Genomic DNA, 18,664 nt, shown 5'->3' with positions numbered 1-18,664 from the left:
TCCTGGGAGAAGAGGCTGAACTCTACCTTACCACAACCTCCTTTCAGCTCATGGGCTGCATGTCCAAAAAAGCAGCATTCCTTGACCTGTTTCTTTCTCCCACCGGTTGATTTAAGAAATGATGTCCCTTCTCTTAACAAACCACATCACACTACATATCTCCATGAAACACAGCTGAGCACAGGAGCACTGCTGAGAGCATCCTCAGCCACAGACAGCCGAAGGAGAGGAGACAGCACCCTCAGCCCCCCCATGTCACCCAGAAGAGACCCAGCTTCTCCGCACTGCTCTTCTCCCCAGCCAAAAGTATTCTATGAATGCGACCCTTGCTTTTGTAATACCTTGGAGGTGACAAATGTGTCAGTTTTGATGTCTGGGGGGGGAGGGAGGGGAAAGCAAGCAAGGGACAAAATAAATAAATAAGTAGACACCTGGCTTCAGAGTGTCAGAGCGTGCTGGGAGGTGGTGCAGCTGATGTGCCCAGAGCTGGGGTGCCACAGTGGGACACCACAGGGTGCCCACAATGCAGACATCACCAGGGAGACGCTGAGGTTCCAGAATGGGGCACCTCTCCTCTGCAGGTTGTCATGGCAGCAGGATGTGCTCACCTGGCTGGAAATGCACGGAGCAAGGGCTGGGGTCAGCCCTGAATTCCCCCTGCAGAGCTGAAGCCCAACTTTGGGCACATCCCCTTGTCCCGCTCTGCTCAGTTCCCCCCAGCTCACACTTCAACATCCACCATGCTTGGCCCTGCAGTGCTTCACACCGGCCCTACAGCACCAACAGATCCCATGAAGCCCAACAGAGGCTCCTGGGAAGTGCTCACTTAATTATTCATGAATGAAGATAAGAATCTTAGCTGAGAAAAGAAGATCTCTCCAGAGATTGGGCTGCTCCAGCTTGTGCTTTGCCAGTATAGCTCCTAAGAGCAGAGGAGGAGGGTGAGCTCCTCTCCTCCCCAGGGTCCCTGAGCATGCAGCATGGCACTGGCGAGATAATTTGGTGGTCACAGAGGATTGGCTTTTATTTCTGAATTGAGAAATGGCTATTAAACATCATTTAAAGAACAAAATAAAAATAAAACAGCAATTTCTTTTTTTATTCTCTCCCCGCTATCATCATTAACCTTCTTTCTGCATAATACCCCTCTGCCAAGGATCTCCAATGGAGTAATAAAATTTTAGTACGTAAACCTTATCAGTGCTCTGGAAGGGCGTCTTCTTCCCATTTCAGACAGGGAAACCAAGGCAGAGGGAACTGAGGTGACCTGCTCAAATCACACTGAGCATCGTTAGCAGCCAGGAACAGATCCCACCAGCACAGAGCCCTCGGGACGCAGCGCCCACCGGTACGTGGCTCTCAGAGGCCAATTAGCTTTTATGGAATCGTTTAAGGAAACATTTCCTTTCAGAGACTCTGCCTGCTAATTTACTCCCAGGCTTTGGCATCCGCGAGCGACAGCAGATTATTCCTTGCAGGCTGTGTCACAGCACAGCTCAGAGGGGCTTCTCCCTCTCAGCGAGCAGAGCTGTCAGGAAACACAGAGCACCCCACAACGTGCTGGGTACACAAAGGGGCTCAGGGAGCGCGTTCATGGTTGTTAATTAGATCTGATTGCAGAGGCTTCATCAGAGCAGGGGGCTCTGCATGGAGCTGCAGTGCTCGGAGCTGTGCTTCCCAGCACACTGCTGCTCCATGTCTGCCCCATCCTTGGGGCCAAACCATCCGTCACCTCAATGCCCAACGCTGCCCTCCAGGTCTTGCCTCTGAAGAAGCCAGGAGAGAAGTGTGTGCAGTCAAAGAGGAGGAGGGCAGAAAGGATGCGAGCGGGCGAGCAAAGCACACCCTTGTTTGCTTTCCGCTGAGAAACAGTTAATAGGTTGCAAGGTTTCCACCCTTCCAGGACGGAGCCTTTTCCTCCCCTTTCGAGTGCCCCCTGCCTTCCTCCTCCAGTGCCTGGGAAGCTGTGACTGCTCTACACCGCTGACACCTCGGCTGCTCTGGAAACCCATGAACTGTTTGAGAAAGGTCAGCTGGCAGCCTGCAGCCCGCTCCGCCTGCAGCCCAGCTGGCCTCGGGCAGTGCAGGAGCCCCCTCTGTAGGCAGAGACCCTCACTGACCAGCAGCCCCCGCTGCTTGACATGTTTTTTGGTGACATCTCTTCTTGCCCACCCTCACCCAAGCCCCTCAACACAGAAAGAGTGGGGTGGGGGTTCCAAGCCAAGCAGGGAACAACTGCTCTGCCACCCACTGGGGCTGCCCCACTCCTGGTGATGTGAATCCAGGCAACGTGCACCCAGGCTGGTTATCCTGCAGGACGGATCTGCCATCAAAACAGCCAGCTTCTTGCCAGCTTGCTGCTGGCAAAATTAAATAAGCATGTCTGCATGGCTCCAAGCTTCCAGGTCCAGTGCTGTCGTCTCGCCAACCTTTCTAAACAGCCACCTCCTTTATTCTGAGCTCGGCGATGTGCATGAGCACAAAGGAAACCATCCACGCCAGCTCCACCCTCGTTCCTGAACCTCATACGGTACATCACCCAGCTGAGACCCCCCCAGCACTGCCAAGGTCCCCTTCCCCTGCCCAAGAGACCCCATTTCACTGAATCACAGAATCACTGGCGTTGGAAGGGGCCATCTGGTCCAAATCCGTGCAGTGAACAGGGACATCCACAGCTCCAGCAGTCTGACCTTGGCTGTCTCCATGTTTGGATGGTTTCTAGCTGGGATGTTCACCAACCCCTCTGCACAATGCCCCAAGACTTATTATTGCTCATGCAGACAACAGCCCCATGACAAACGGGAGGGAACACTAGGAAGAAAGACACCGAGGATCTAAAGCCAATTTGCAGGCACCCTGAAATAACTTGATTTCTCTGGTGTCCCAGGAGAACTTCTGTCTGAGACGTAACATTACTCATTCCCATTTGGAGAAGTTTCAGCATGCAACAAAAATATCTCAGGCTCAGTAATGAGGCAAGAAATCATGCTTACGTAGCTGAGCAAGTAACATCATTCAACTTCCCTGTCCTTGTGGTGGAAGAAAAATGATTGGAGAATAAATTAATCCTAATAAATGTAGGATTCTGATCAGGCACATATAACCAGCCGTGCGTCTGCAGGATGAGCAATTGATGAAGTCATTGCTTCAAAGGTGCCTTGATGCAGTTAGTCACTTGTAAAACACGTAGCAGAGGAGAAAATCCTGCTCCTTTTGTGGAGGAGCATGAAAACGCTCCGCGTATCGGAGTGATTAATGGGTTACAGTGCAGCAAAATTAAAGAGAGCCACAATTATGGGCGTTCTCATTAACTACAGGGATGAAAAGCAGAGGGGAGATGAGGAAGAGGATGGACAAGAGGCAGAAGGGCCACATGAAGGGAAGGCACCAGTGCTGCATTTCTGTGCTGTTGTTTTTTCACAGATTATTTCCCCTTTGCACAAACCATTGCAGGGGGGAGGAGGGGGGAAGGGGCTTCACACATCAAACCAGTGCCACCAGAAGTGAATCAAGCCATTAATCACAAGCATGAGTATCTGTAATTAGAGCTGCTGGGAGTTGCAGGAACAAGAGTCAAAGGCTCTAACAGGATTATGGACAGAACCGGACTGTTTTATGACTAATATTAGCAGATAAAGGGAAACTATTATGTGCCTGAGGAGAGCAGCTGATGAGAGCTGGGGTGCAGGGAGGAAGGCATTTCCCATCTCCAACCTCAGCTCTGCTGTGCTCTGCACCAAGGCTCAGCCATCACCACACCACCACCACCACCCCCTGGTGGGGTACCCCAAAAGGAACAGATCCAAGGTGCAGGATCAGCCCATTGCCGAGAGCCAGAGCAGGGCAGTGCTGCTGCAGCTCAGGTTGTTCCTAAGAAACTCAGCAGCTGCTCCTGGCTGCAGGACACAGGCAGATGCTGAGCAGCCGACCCTGCAGAGCAGAGCACGCCTTCGTGGCTGCCTGCATCTCAGCTGCACTTGGAACACCCAGGTGACTTTCTTATAGCCCCTGCAGCTTACACACTGCTCTCCTGCCCTGTTCCCAACCAGCTCTGGCATTAGGATGCAACAGAGCAGCTGGGGCCAGGCAGAGCAGGTACCAGGAGTGCTCCTTACATCCCAAGGAAGGGAGCATGCAGCTGCCCTCCAGGTCTGGAACCCCCACTATAAGCATTGCTGCTTCTCTTAGCTCATCTTTGAGGACATTCAAAGATCCATAGCCTGAAAAAGAATTACAGACTCGTTAAGGTTGGAAAAGACCTCTAAGATTACCAAACCTAACTGCCAACCCATCTCCACCATGCCCTTCAGTACCACACCTACCCTTTTCTTGTAAACCTCCAGGGATGGTGACTCCACCACTTCCTCAACAGCCTATTCCAATGCTAGATCACTCTTTTAGAGAAGAGAGTTTTCCTCATTTCTATAAGCAACAGGTTCACGGCTTTGCCTCGAGGCAAAGAGCCCAGGTGTATTGTCAAACCCCATCCCAGAGCTCTGGTAGAGGAAATTCCATCAACCACAGGGCCGTGAAAGGACCTCAGGTGAAACCAGAACACCAGAGGGCACAATCCCCATGGTTGCTGCACGTTGTCCCATCATGGCCCCTGAGGGTGGCCCTCTCCCATCCATGATGCTGGGCTGCAGTCTGCCTCGGCCACAGCACAATGAGCACGCTTATCTGGGCTCAGCATGTTCCATCTCCCAAGACGGCACCAAAGTTACCTGAAGGCACTGGAAACTGAGGTCTGAAAACAGCCTGAAGCCAAATGTGAGCTTCCGTAGCTTGGGAGGAAAAATCACAGTGAGTATTAACTTCACATGACTTAACACCATTTGCTCTTAGCTGGCTCTTCTGGAAGCACAAACAACTCCTGGCCATTACTGCTAACTGCCTCAATCTCCCAGGCTGCACAGTGAAGTCAGTGAGATTCACTGATATCCACAGATGACAGAGAGGATAGAAGAAAGCCAAGCACTGTCTGTGTCTGTGTGGTGCTAGCTGCTCTGCACTCCTGCATGCAGAATCCTTGGGAGCATGCAAAATGGGTGTGCGCTTGGAGGAGCAGATGCTGCATTAAAGCCAGGTAAGTGACCCAGCTGCACAGGACCACACACCTGTAGTTCAAGTCTTCCCAGTGGATGTAGATGCTCTGGTTGGGAAGGGCACCCAAAGATGGCTGCAGGAGCTGGGCTGCACATAGGCAGAAGATCCAAAACCAGGATCCAAGGAGGTATTTCCGTATTTCCCATCCCAACATCAGCCTGTTTCATCCTGATGAGTTATCAAGCAGCCATGAAGAACCTCGGGATTTCACGTCAGCAGTCATAACTGGAAGTTTCCCTTATTGAATCAGTGGCCCTGTCTGCCATTCCCCATTAGCAGAAGAAACATGGGCTGGAAGCAGTACAGCACTCCTGATCAGTACAGCTCTGACACGCCGGCTTTGACTGGACCAACACGGCATCCCTCATCACACAGCTCTCACAGAGGACACATAAAAGCACGCACTTAAACACTCACAGCTCTTAATGACTCCCTCTGGAGCGTATCAAACCCTTCACTCCAATCAGCACGACATGGGCTAACGAGGAGAAAGTTCTCACTTGGTCCAAATGGCACAGCTCAGAATATGAAGCTGTCTCTGTCCCAGGGTTCCTCATGCCATGATACCCACTTGCAAAGAGGTGTTTTCTACTCTGCTAGCAAGGCACAGCAGCAGGTCATCCCTGCCTTCCCCTCCCTATGGCAAAGCAGAGGTCATGGGCCAGGTATCTGGGAAAGCAGGATTACTGGGGTGGAAAGAGTTCAGAGGCAGTTGCTCCCAGCAAACACCAAACCAACATGATAGTGTGATAAGACTGCTCCTTGACCCTCCATGAAGCTCCATCAGTGGGAACCCAGCAGGGGAATGCTGTAGAATATCCACTATATCCCTGAAAAACCCCTCTAGCCATAGCAGTATTTCCTATTTTGTCTCTGTAACCTAATCTGACCTCCTCTGGGGTCTCCAGATTAATATCTGAAAAAGCTCACAAGTCCAATCACCCAATTATGAAAAGGAAAGGTTTATCCTATCTAAACAGCATGAAATGTAACATAGACCCAGCTGCCCCCTCCCTCCCGAGAGCCAGATCTCAATCCCTAGCAAGCTGAACAAACTGGGAAGGGGTCACATGGGAGATGGGGAGGGTCTCTCCCTACTCCCATATCATATGAAACCTGCAGCAGGAGCAGCTATTTTAATTGGCAAATCCCCCGACTCAAGGTTTAATCCCTCTCCATTTTTGCTCAACTTCCCTCATGCCAAAGCAACACAGGAAAAAGATGAAGCGCTCCACCTGGAGCCACAGCTCAGCAGGAGCAGCCCCCAGGATCTCAGTAAGCGGGGAGGTGGAGGACAGTGGGACTCAGGGCATGCACAGCACACACAGAGATGCCATGACAAAGGCTGGCACCACCAGGGGCCATCTAGCACAGACCCACCTGGGCAATGGTGTGGACTGGAGCAGCCTTGGTACCGATATGGCAGAGCAGGATCACGGCTCAGGAGGACTGCAATCTCCAAGCCAAAGCTCACTTACTGTCCTTGCTTCTAGGGCAGTCCCCAGAGTACGTCCTCAGCCTCCAATAGGGCTGACTGTCCCAAGGCAGCCTTTGTGCCTTCTTGTGTCCCTTTCCTATCCTGATTTCCTTCCAGAGAAGTGCGAGGGGATGCTACCTAACTTTTGGGATAGCATTTCAGCCACCTGACAGCACTGAACACACATGGGAGACCTCAACAGCAGCCAGAGGACTGGAAAGCAGATCTGCCACCCCATTCAGGATCCCATCTCAGGCTTTGCTTGGAAAGGGGAACACGCAAAACCTGCAGGAAAATCCCAGCCTGGCAAGGAATGCCAGTTTGGGTGTAACTCTGAGCCCATCCAAAGGGAAGATCTCTGTGTGGAACAGCAACACACCCAGAGAGGGGCCACATTGCATCCATGGGTGCCCACAGCCCCAATTTTCCATGTTTCTCCAGGCTGCACTGCCAAGCATCAGCTCTGCAAACACAGACTGAACCTCCCTCCAAACTTCAGGCACAATTTATTGACTGGGTAGGCTTTTCTAATCAATAACAGCTCCTGTGAAAAAGTTCCACTGCAGTGCATTCATGTGCCACAATCAGCCCAACCATGTCAGCAGCCCTCTCTCATTTGATGCTTTCAGACAAGACGGATTTGCGGCCTTGACTTTTCCAGATTGGGAGAAAGTTTATCCTAGGAGATCAAATTACACACCAGTAAAACACTCCATGCCTGGCCTCATTAACTGCCATTTAAGACACTCAGAGCCTCCTCTGCTAGAAGGGAGCATCCACAGCTGTCCTTTGCATGCAGGGCGAGGTAGCAGACAGCACACAGCCCTTGGCACACACCGCGCTCTTCAATACTTGCCACGCTCCTGGCACCACCCAGGGAGCCACAGCAGGAGCTGCAGCCCAGTTCCAGCTCTCCACCTATGAAACGATTCAGGTGAAAGCAAAGATAGTGCCCAGTTCTGTCCAAAAGGTGTCTGGGTAGATAAAAATAGACGCCTGGAACAACCATATGGAAATGTGAATTAATGAAATATTTCAGCAACTGACTCAACTCTAATTGAGAGCTGAGAACCCTCCACCTCCCTTCTGCTTTCCAGGATACAAAAATGACACTGGTAGGTGGAAATAACTACAGCTGTCCCAGTGGGAGAGAAATCAGTGCTTCACAGTGAGCGCAATGGCCAAAATTAAGCACTAGCTTGGTGTTATTACACAACACATCCCAGGAAGCAGCTTCCAAAAACTTGACCTTCTCTTCAAAGGCTTCTTTTTGAATCAACTTTCCTGTTGCTAACAAGAGAAGTGGATGCAGTGCTCGAGTAAGGTCCTCTGGGATGGAGAACAGCTTTGTTCATGCACTGGTTACTGGGGAGGCAGCAGCAATGACACGTTCATGCAGCAGCCCTGCCCTGGCCAGGCTCCTGCACGCAGCCAAAGCTCTGCTGCATTTCCAAGCCCAGCACTACATAAACAACACAGTGCTCACCAAGGGGCTGCTGGAGTCTGCCAAGTACCTGCCCAGCCTGAAACCCACGGAGATCTACCGCAAGATACAAGCAGGCAGGGACAACTGAGCACTGAGCACAAGGCTGGTTCAGCCCCCACCCACCATCACATCTTTCTCCACACCAGTGATGTTCAAGGACCCCTTCTGAATCAAGTCCAATGCACAGGTGACCCCTGAAAGAGCTACAGAAGAACTGCTTCCTGAGCCCAGCAGAGCCCTGGCTTCTTGTTCCAGCCTCAGCTTGTGCCCCCACCAGCTACAGAGCCTCCATCCCCCAGGCCAACACTGAAATCAAAAATTCACCTACAAACACAGCACCTACATCAGATACATAGAGCTTGGCCTCCAAAGGTCTTCACAGAGGCAGTCAGTATCATCACCCACACTCCAGATCATCAGCATCTTTAACAACAACTGGTTTAACCATTGAAACCTTAACACCTGCTATATTGTTGGCTTTAATTGTAACCCTAGATATTAACACATCTTCTGACCTCAACTCCTACAACCTCGTAAGGGCAGCATCATCTCCTTGGTGTCAAGCCTGTATGGAAGTCAGAGCCCTAAAGACTATTTTAAGGCACATAACGTGAGTGCAACTTGGTCATAAGGAGAGCACATGGGCTCCTTCCTGACAGGCCCAGGATTTGTTCTGGCCAAAAAGGTTTTTCTCTCCTTCCTCCAGCCTGTGACTGGCTTCCACATGACTAGCAGCACAGCTTGCACACACAGGGTGTGGAAGGGATGGTTACCATAGCTGTATCTATCCAGCCCCAGCCATCCAGGCACGTCAGAACGATGCCTGAAGAACACTGACAAACTGTTATTATAAATAAGATACTCTCAAGCCTCTATTTGGAGAGCAACTTGCAAGTGTGCAAAACGCTATAGCTTCTGGTTTGACCTATTTCACTTTCTTTTACAGGCATGATACGGATTCATAGAGTCCTCTGCAGAACAGCAGTGCTCTAGAGAAGCCTGCAGCAGCAGCACAGACTATGGATAAGCACATCTTCAGTGTTTGTGGGTCTGAGAGCCTGTCTGAGATCCAAACAGCTCAAGCCTGCATTCTCCTGCTCCAAGGTCGATGTGAACTCCAACAAGCTCATTCTGCAGCCTGTGTTTCTGTTCCCATCCTTTCTAGGGCTACAAGATGCTCTGGATGAAGGGTCTCTTCCTACAACTGCAATCCATGTGACTTGCAGCAGGAACCATGGCCCCAGGGGCGATCCCTTTTTGGAAAGGCCCATTTGTTCTGCTTCCCCCTTTGCAGAAGCTCCCTCTGGAAGCAGAACAGGTCAGCACCACTTGCTGCTGGCACCCTGCTCACAAGTCAATGTGCTCCCATGAGGGAGGTCAGCTTTCATTCAACAGGAGGAAAACTGGTGTGAGAGGCTGTGAGATGGAGCAAGCACCCTTCGCCCCACTGGGAAAAGCTGCAACCCACGAGAATACATTGGATAACAGCTTCTCTGTTGAACAGGTCCTCCGACTTCCATGTTGCAGCCATTTGGAGGGGCTGCAGGATCGGTCTCTGAAGGCAGAGGATGCTGACGTGGGCTGTTCTGGTGCTGGAGACCAGAAAGTTTGGGCACAGGGCTCTTTAGGTGGAGGCAGTCAGAGAAATCACAGAAACACAGAAATGGCAGAGGAACATCAAGAAAGGGATCAAATTGCTCCCCCACCATCATAGCAGCAACACATGCCCCAAGAGCAGCACAAACTCCACTCTACTCCCACCAATGCCCATGGGTTTGACCCTTTGCTGTTTGGATGTAGTTTGAGGCAGGACGCGCTGGGTGACGCGCACTGACTGGAGATGAGGAGAGCCACGGAGCCAACCCTCACCAAGCTCTGCCTCCACCAGCTTGAGACTCTTACAGAGGGGTTCAAGGCACAACAAGGAGAATGGTCAGTAACCAGTCCCCCAACGCTAGAAGCAGGGCAGGTAGCCTTCCATCCTACCCACCCCACTGGGGGATGCAGCGTCCCATCTACCAGAGCATCTTATGTGGAGGGCTCAGCTCTCCCAGGGACCTTCTGAGCGGGGCCACCACAACGGGCACCGATGACACCCAGGCCATTGCCTAACACAGGCAGGGACAGCCTGGCAACAGCAACCAGGACAGAGAAATAAAAAGCACTTTGCACAGCGGTCACGTTATCCCCTCATCCCTCCCCCTCATCCCCTTCGGAGCTTCTTAACTTCAGAAACCTTTCTCCAGAGGAGTGTTGGAGTGACAGAAAACATTTTCCAAGCCTAATATCAGTTCCAGATGTTCACAGCCATTTCAGTTTGTACCTCACCCTGTAAAACACATTTCTCTCTCTCCCTCTCTCCAGCGCAGCGCCTGCTTCAGCCATGACATCATGCGCTGGCGGCTGGGCCGCGCACACACACGCGCTCGCACCCTCTTCGAGAGCCTCATGTTCAAACAAAGAGCATCACTCAACTACAAAGCCATCGCACACATGGAGTTATGAGTAATTTCCACAAGTTTTAATAAACAGTTTGGGATGTAATTGCTCTCTGTCTTCTCCGCTGGCTCCCGAGTGGAGAGCCGCTCTCTCCCTGCGCTCTGGTGTTGAAAGTGTGGTTTGTTTTGTGCACAAGTTCACCTCGGGAACTGCTCCTATTCACATCAGCTGGGCCGAGGGCTGTGCATTTCCAAGCACCAGTAAGAAGCCTCTTTAAAAACCACGTCCAGCCGGGGGGCAGCTGACCCACACCGGCTCCTGGCCCCTTCCACCCCACTGCAGGAGCGGAGGACGAGTGTTAGACCAGCCCCAAACTCACTGCTCCTGACTTAACTCCAAGAAGAAGAGGAGAAAATATTTTCTGGCTCAAGGGAATGTCTGCGTCCTCCAGTTGCAAAGCAAGGAGAGGCCACGGAATTTTGCAAGTGGGAAGTTTTTGCAGAGGGCAGAAAGCAGGGCTGGGTACCATCTAGAACTGAAGCTTTCAATGGAGCTGGAGAGCAGGTTGGCATAACCCCAGGCCAGAGTCAGAAGTGGCTGCAACTGTACCAACGCCCAACCGTGAACAGCACACATGCTTACACTCAAAACATGCAAGGGACCAAACAATGGCATCCTCAAGAGCCTTCTCACCTTGCAGGCTTCTGCCAACCCTCTGCAAACACATGGGTGCACCTCCTAACAACAGGAACAACTTGTCCCTACCTACCAGCAGCCACAGGACTGGTGGGGGAGGAAGATCCAGCAATATTCACCAAACACCCCTAAAGATTCACATCCTGCAACGCTCCTCTCTCAAGGATTCCCCCTTCTGGGGTTGAATTATTTTTAAATGTTTTTCTTGCGAGCACTGCCCACGTGGGATGGAGACACAATGGCAGTGAGGGGATACCTATGGTGGGATTTTCGGTCAGGTGAAGCAGGGCACCAAGCAAAGCCTTTGAAAGCTGCAGCAACCAGCATCTTAGTAAATATATAAAGGTAAGAAGGAGAATCAAGTCATCTGGCATCAGAGGCCTGCAGGGTAAGAAAGGAATGAAGCAAGGAATGTTGTTTGGTTATAAACAATGCAGAAAAATAAGGGAGAGTTTCAGGATTGGCTTTTCTCTTTAACTGTTAATGGGGTCATTGTGTCCTGAATGGTCCCCCAGAGCGGGGAAAGGGGAGGGCAGCTCCTCACAGTGAATTCAATGGCCTGTCAAACACATGGCAGTCATAAAGAGAAAAAAATAATAATCTGTGTTTCCTACTCTGGCTGCCAGGCAGAGCTCCAGCCACTTCAAAGGAGCAACCCCATGTTTCCCTGGTCTGGCCTCACCTGACCGACGTGTGAGCAATCTGGAATCCCCATCCCAAACACAGCACTTTGGTGGCTTGTTTTCTTTCTCCATTATTGGAATTTGCTCCTCTGAGATGAAGAGCAAACCTTCTTCCAGACAAGGAAACTAGAAACACGGGGCTGGGGCTGGGGCTGCACTGGGCAGCTCGGTAAGCAGGTGCTGGCAGGGAGCACGGGAGAAAGCCCCACTTTTAACCAAATGAGGTTTTTAATCACAATAGCCATTGGGCTTTGCAAACTCTCACTTCAACCACAGGTGGAAACCTTCTCCTAATTCTCCCTCACCAGAGATGGGTGGAATTTGGCAGTGCCAGCACCTGGGGCCCTTTGCACAAAGGCAGATCTCTGCTTCAATCAACAACCAGCTGCCCCTGGCCGCTCAAATGAACCACTTTAATGAGCTAAACCCAAAGTCCTTGAGTGAGAAGCAGTAGGAGGTTTTGCCTGGCTTTCTAAGCAGCAGTAGCAACACTCAAGGCCTCCAATGGTATTTTCTGAAATAAATCACTGATTCACTGAGATCCACCCCATCCTTCACATCCCTCCACCTCACCCAGCAGCCCCTGAAGCACAGCCGAACTGCTGACAAAGCCTTCACAGGGCACAGAGCACTCAGCCCAGCCCAGAGCTGGAAACTGAGCTCCAGCCCAGGGAAGTTTCACATTTCCCCGTGCTGCTTAAGTGATCCCTCCAAAAATTGCAGGCTTCACATTGCTTTGCTAACTGTGCAAGGTAATTCCAAGTGCCTTGCCAAAGGCCGGAACGCAATTCCCACTCACTGGGAGGAACCAGTGCGGCCCTTCAGCTGCTGCAGGCTGACCTTCCCCTGCACCCACCATCCTGAAGCATTTCATGCTGATCAGATCAAACACCAGCTTCATTCAAGAACTCCAACTCACAGCTCTCCTACCCAAAAAGTGCATATCAGTTCAGTCCACCACAGTGCATTTTTGTTTTCCTCCTTCCCGTCCTACACCCACCTCTGCAGAAGCCTTCAGAAACCTCTCCTAAAGGTTTCAACGCCATCCCAACACCTCTGCTCCTTGCACCTTTCTTCACAGAAACAACAGCTTTGAGGACACCCAGCACGGCTCAGCACAGCACACACCTCCAAAGGGCACAGAGTCACCCCGCAGCATCACCCACCTGTGTAGAGGTCTGTGTCTGTGTACTCATCCACCTTCTTGTGGTGCAGGACGTAGTCAGACACCTTCGTCCCAATGGCAGGCTGCACATCCAGCCACTCCAGGGAGACCACAGTGCTGGAGGGCTCCACACTGGGGGACAGCCGCAGGCTGGGAAGGGCAGAAACCAAAGAACACATCAGCTTCAGCTCCTTCTCTGTGAGGAATTCTCTCTCTAAGCAGCACAAGTCTTGAATTGCCCGCCTTCATGCAGAGGAGCATGCACAAAGAGCACAAAAGAAGCTTGCAGTTGGGTACAGCCTATTTGTGTGGGTGTCCTCACCCCCCAGCTCCTGGCAGAGCTGAGGTCTTGTAATCCTACATATCCTATCTGCAGGAGGCTTTGCCTCCTGGGAGAGCTGCTAGAGCTCAGCAGCTCTATGGGGAGCTGAGGATTGACTGCCCAGGAGCAGGAGAGGACCCAGCTTAACTGCAGGCAGCCCAGTGGGGCTGAGTTTACACAAAGAGAAGGTCAGGACTGTGCTATGAGAAGTGGCAGGTGTGGCTGAGAACTTACCCAGCTGCAAACGAACAAGTTCTGATGGGCATGAGTAAAAATAAAAGCAAAAGCTGGGCAGTAAAACCCCGCCTGGGTTGGAAACTGTGGGTGCAGCAGAGCAGCCCCAGGCTCTGTGCTAACACAAAGGCAACTGCCTCCTCTGCAATGGGGCAAGCAGCAATACAACACAGGGCTTGGGAAAGTCCAGCTCCACATGCATGAGTGTGTTTGTTAACTCAGAATTGGAAATGAATACCCCTTGGAGAACACTGGCTCACTCAGTTGTCCTTGTGGAGCTCTGGAGCCAGTCTTCCTGCTTTCTCAGCTAATTCCCCATCAGCTTGCTCCTGATTTGCTTTTGCTCTGACAAGCCACAATGAATTGCACCATAATTCCATTTCTTTCAGCATTTGAAATCCCCTTCTACGAGCCCTGCTAATCAGGTGATGAAAATCTAGAAGGAAACCTTCCAGGGCCACAGCCAGAGCCAGGATCTCCTACAGGCAGCAGCCAGGCAGTGAGGCGCCCTGGAGCACGGCAGCGGGCTCAGTGGCACACAGCAGGAGGTGTCCCTGCATCCCTTGGGATGGGGACAGCACTATGGAGCAGGAGGATACGTACACAGGCTGAGGGAGGGGGCTGCAGTTCGGGAGCCCGTTCTCGTCGAAGGCGTTGAGGTCACACCTGCACCAGTCTTCGATCACGTCGCCTTTCCCAGAGCACCAATATGAGCTCATCAGCGCGCCTCTGAAAGCCTGCCGTGAGAACGGAGAGCGTGAGGATGGGGGGATCGTGGCCAGCGGGCTGGCTGTGTGCTGCTGAGTGCTGCGCAGAGTCCAGGTTTGGGAAATACTGATGGGGGGTTCTCCCTGTTCTACGTGACCCGGTGTGAGTCCCCGCAGCTCCCAGGGCTTTAGCTCTCTCGTAACAGTGATTTGGGTTTACCCATGGGTGCTGATGGGGTGTCTACACAGTGCCCCACATTCCTGTCCTCTCGTGAAGGAGGATCAAGCTGCCCAAGGAACACAAACATGAGCCCCTGGGTGACACAAGACTTTGTGTCTGGGTACCTTTATGCTTATGTTGCAGGGAAACTTTCCACAACTGTCCATTCCACAACTGCTTCTGACCCAGCGAAGCACGAAGTGATTCCACAACATTTCTACTATTCACAGAACCATTAAGGTTGGAAAAGACCTCTGAGATCACCAAGTCCACCCCCAGCCCATCCCACCGTACCCACTGGTGACATCCCTCAGTGCCACATCTCCATGGTTCTGCAACACCTCCATGGACGCTGACTCTACCGCTTCCTGGGCAGCCTGTTTAATGCTTGAACCCTCTTTAGGAGAAGAAATTTTTCCCAGTATCCAACCTGACTCCCCCCCCCCAACACAACTTGAAGCCATTTCCTCTCATCCTATCGCTATCACCTGGGAGCAGAGGCCAAGCCCACCTCACCACAACCTCCTTCCAGACAGCTGTAGAGAGGTCTCCTCTGAGTTTCCTTTTCTTCAGACTGACCCACCCTAGTTCACAGCTCCACTCCCATCCCTCTCATATGGTATTATTCCTGCTGCACTCCTGCATGCCAGTCAGTGCTTGATGCATTTGCATAGGAACGTTCACAAGAACAAACTGTGGTATGTTGGAAGAAACCCAGCACGCAAAGTTCCATGGGTGCTCCCCCAGCTGCAGCCTTCCCTCAGCACTGCCCCCATCACATCAACCAGTCCCCCAATAGCAGCACCGACCTGCTGCCATCTGGGGCTGAAATGCACTGAAATCCCTCTATTTGACCCAGGAGCTCAGCCAACGGTGCAGGACAGGGCTCAGCATCACCGCAGCACCTCCTCCTGTGCAAAAATACAGCCAGAGGCACAACAGACTGCAACAACAGCCACATAACCACCATGAAACGAACGTATCTGCAGCGCTTTTACTCTCTTGGTGCATTTTGGGGCCATAGTGGCCTCAATGCCCTGCCCATGTCTGGGCTCAGCCCACACCCCACAGCCTGAGGATGCCTGGCTCTGCTGATACTGCTCGTACCCCAGCTCACCAAGATAAAACTCGCCCTTAGAGCGGACAGGGACAGCTGCAGGGCTGTGGCATTTAGCAGAGAACTGTAGGAAAAGCTCTGTCCCAGGGACATTAGTGAAAAGAGGAGGTATAAATAGAGCCTGACGTCAGGCTGCTATTGTTTGGGGCTGCGTCGCTCTCCCCAAACACAGCAGCACCTTTAGCAAGGTGCCTGCCTCTGCAATCCTTCTGCTTGCAGACATTTACAGAACAGCACTGTTCCAGAACGGGGGGCGCCCCCCGCGAAGGAAGAAAAAAAAACACTGAAAGAGAAAATGTGACCTGATTTTGTTCTTTAGAATGTAATTATGGCACTGGGTGAGAAAGGGCACCTCAATGTAACAGGAGAACAGAGAGGACAGAAAAGAGCTTACTGAGCACACGGATAAATGTGGGTGCACGGCTGCAGGGATTGCTGGGGCTGTGCAGGATGGAGCACCACAGCCCCCCCAGGAGAACACAGGCTGCAGAGAAGCCCCATGTCACTGCTGTCACGCTGACCCCAGCCTGCTCCCTCCCTGCCCACTGACCCCACACAACCTGCAGGGGAGAAATCCCACCTCCCCATTCACACCCTTCCACCAAACCCGCCAGTCAGTGCTGCTCTTCTGTTTTCTATGTTTGTGATGCTCAGCACCATGCTGGATGAGCAATCCACTGTGCCTGCCTGGCCTTACCCCACGTTAATTAGATCCTGCAGGTACGCAGCCGTCATCTGCCTTGTGTCAACCTTTGTGCAAACGAGGTTAGCAGATCGATGCGTCCTTCAATTGTGCTCATTAGGGCAGCACACCTACACGCAGCAGCAGGGCTGCAGCATCCCACTGCCGGAGGTTTGCTATGGGAGAAGCACAGGCTGATGGACTCATAGAGCCTCCCCCACCAGTCAGAGCAGGGAGTCTGGCCAGAAGGTATGGGACTCTCCTGTGTAGAAGGGTGGGGAAGCAGCAAGAGCAAACAGATGGAGGAAATAGGTAAGGTCATGCAGAATCATAGAACCACTTCAGTTGAAAGGGGCCCTTCAAGGCCATCTGGTCCCACTCACTGGAATGCAGGGACACTCACAGTACCATCCGTGCCCCAACCAGCCTGACCTTGGCTGTCTGCAGGGACAGGGCACCACCACCTCTCTGGGCAGGATGCTCAGTGATAGCAACCACACCAAGGCAGCCAGCAGAGGCAAACCATTGGACTCTGCAAGTTGGAAGGGCTTCCCAGCACCAGCAGTGCCCACTGGAGGTGATGGTGGCCATGCCCCACTCCTGCCTGCTGCTCCCCAGCCCCTCACTGCCCCCCATGCCCTACAGCAATTCTCTCGTTCATTTACAAGTATCCAAATTGTATTGTTTCCCTGTGAGTCAGCCCATTTAGTTTATGTCCTTCAGTGCCAGAGGGGAAATTTATGAGATGAGAAACTGGCTTGAAACATTTATTTTCTAGATGACGAGTCATGCCATTAGATATATAGCATTATGAATCATAGGAACAGCATCTAATTTGCTCTTAAAGGTATAATAGGTCTGACTCCCCACACCCATGCACACACATATACTGGATTGATAGTTCCCCTGTAGGATGGCTAGTTCATTTGTTTTGACACGAGCAAGACTTACAGGACCATAAAGTCCCATCTTACCATAAGCTAAGCCTATTCATAAAAAAAATATTAAGGAAATGAATGATCAGCTAAGCACATTTATCCCACACTCGATTGCATATGGATCTTTCTCCTGTTGTTATTTGTGCTCAGGGGGAGGCCATTTGGCCCCGTTTTATAGCTCAGATGCTCTGCAGCGAACAGAGAAGAACATTTCCTCTTTGTCCTCTGTTAGACCTGGCTGATGGAGGGAGAAGCATCGAGTTCTTCCTGACTGTGGGTTTTCTGATGACATCCTCAGAGAGAAAAATTACAGGACATGGAAGAACATTGCAGAGCAGCATTGGCAGGAATCAGCACGGAGGCTGCTGCTTTTAGGTGGGGCACAGCAAGGGGTGTGCGCTGGTGCTGAGCTGGCTTTGGAGATCTGGTCATCTCCATGGCTGATGAGCACCTGGCCCAGCTGCACTGAGTGCCACCAGGGGGATAAGAGCGTGGGATGCAGGCAGAACGGGACGCTATGAGAGGGTGGCTGGAAGAAAAGCTTTCCATGCCCTTCTGCTGAAATGCCGCTCACAGGAGATAAATGCCGCTCCTTAGCAGTCTAGACATCTCTAGGAAGAGGAAAAAAAACAAAAATGAGGAGGAAAATGAAGGATTTCCCAGGCCAGAGACTCTTTCCAGGATCACGCAGCTCGCGTCTGAGTGTCTGCTCCAGGTTTGCAGCAAAGGAGGATGAAGTTTCCCCACTGCTGCTGTTGGCAGCTGATCTCATCTGCGCCGCTCCCACCCTGCTGCCTGTCCCCAGAGAGCAGCATCACCTCATCCCAGGAAGCGTCCGCCAGAAAGGTCAGGGCACTGGCAGGGACCCAGGGCGGGCAGCATCCTGGATTCTGTTATTTATGGGAAGCAAGAGAGCAGCAGAGGACACTGAAACCTGGTGGTGCAGGGAGCATCCCGGCCCAGAAAGCTCCACTTTCACACCTCGGCTCCAGAGCTCCCCGTCAGCACAGTCAGGTGGTTACAATGCCTCTATTCTTCCCCAGCTAACATGAGTTGGATGTGGGGCAGGGCTGCATCAGGATGCACAAGTGCTGGGCTTTGGCGTGAGGAGGACAACGGCCCATTAACAGATGTGAAAATAAAGCAACAACAACAAAATCCAGACCAAAGCAACAAAAATAAACTGCACTTCAACAATTCAAACACTGCCCCCCCTCGCTCTGGCTCCCTTTCAGATTTGGCAGTGGAAAAAGCAATCCCTGGCACCAGCTCCCCACGCCTTTGAGGCTGCTCCGGGGAAAGGCAGGGAAGGATCTGTGCTGACAGGGCACTTCCCCTGCTCTGCCCTTGGAGGGCACTGTCCCCATAGCAGGGACACGCAGAAAGCACCTT

The 18,664-nt window shown here is 51.9% G+C and overlaps 1 protein-coding gene across 3 annotated transcripts in view; it reads right to left on the bottom strand.

Moving 5' to 3' along the window:
- Positions 1–18,664, bottom strand: part of ASTN2 (astrotactin 2) — a 257,021-nt gene that overhangs the window by 58,199 nt on the left and 180,158 nt on the right. For all 3 annotated transcript variants that reach the window (XM_042878916.1, XM_042878918.1, XM_042878917.1), the window contains exons 18-19: positions 14,212–14,345; positions 13,054–13,202 (exon numbers count right to left, since the gene is read on the bottom strand). In XM_042878916.1, the coding sequence (XP_042734850.1) occupies positions 13,054–13,202; positions 14,212–14,345 (283 nt within the window). The remainder of the gene's footprint in view (positions 1–13,053; positions 13,203–14,211; positions 14,346–18,664) is intronic.

This window comes from Lagopus leucura, unplaced genomic scaffold (genome assembly GCF_019238085.1).
Source record: "Lagopus leucura isolate 7727_CA_CO unplaced genomic scaffold, USGS_WTPT01 Super-Scaffold_100022, whole genome shotgun sequence".
Taxonomy (NCBI): domain Eukaryota; kingdom Metazoa; phylum Chordata; class Aves; order Galliformes; family Phasianidae; genus Lagopus; species Lagopus leucura.
Note: the sequence above shows the minus strand (reverse complement) of the source record. Positions and strands in the feature narration are given on the sequence as shown.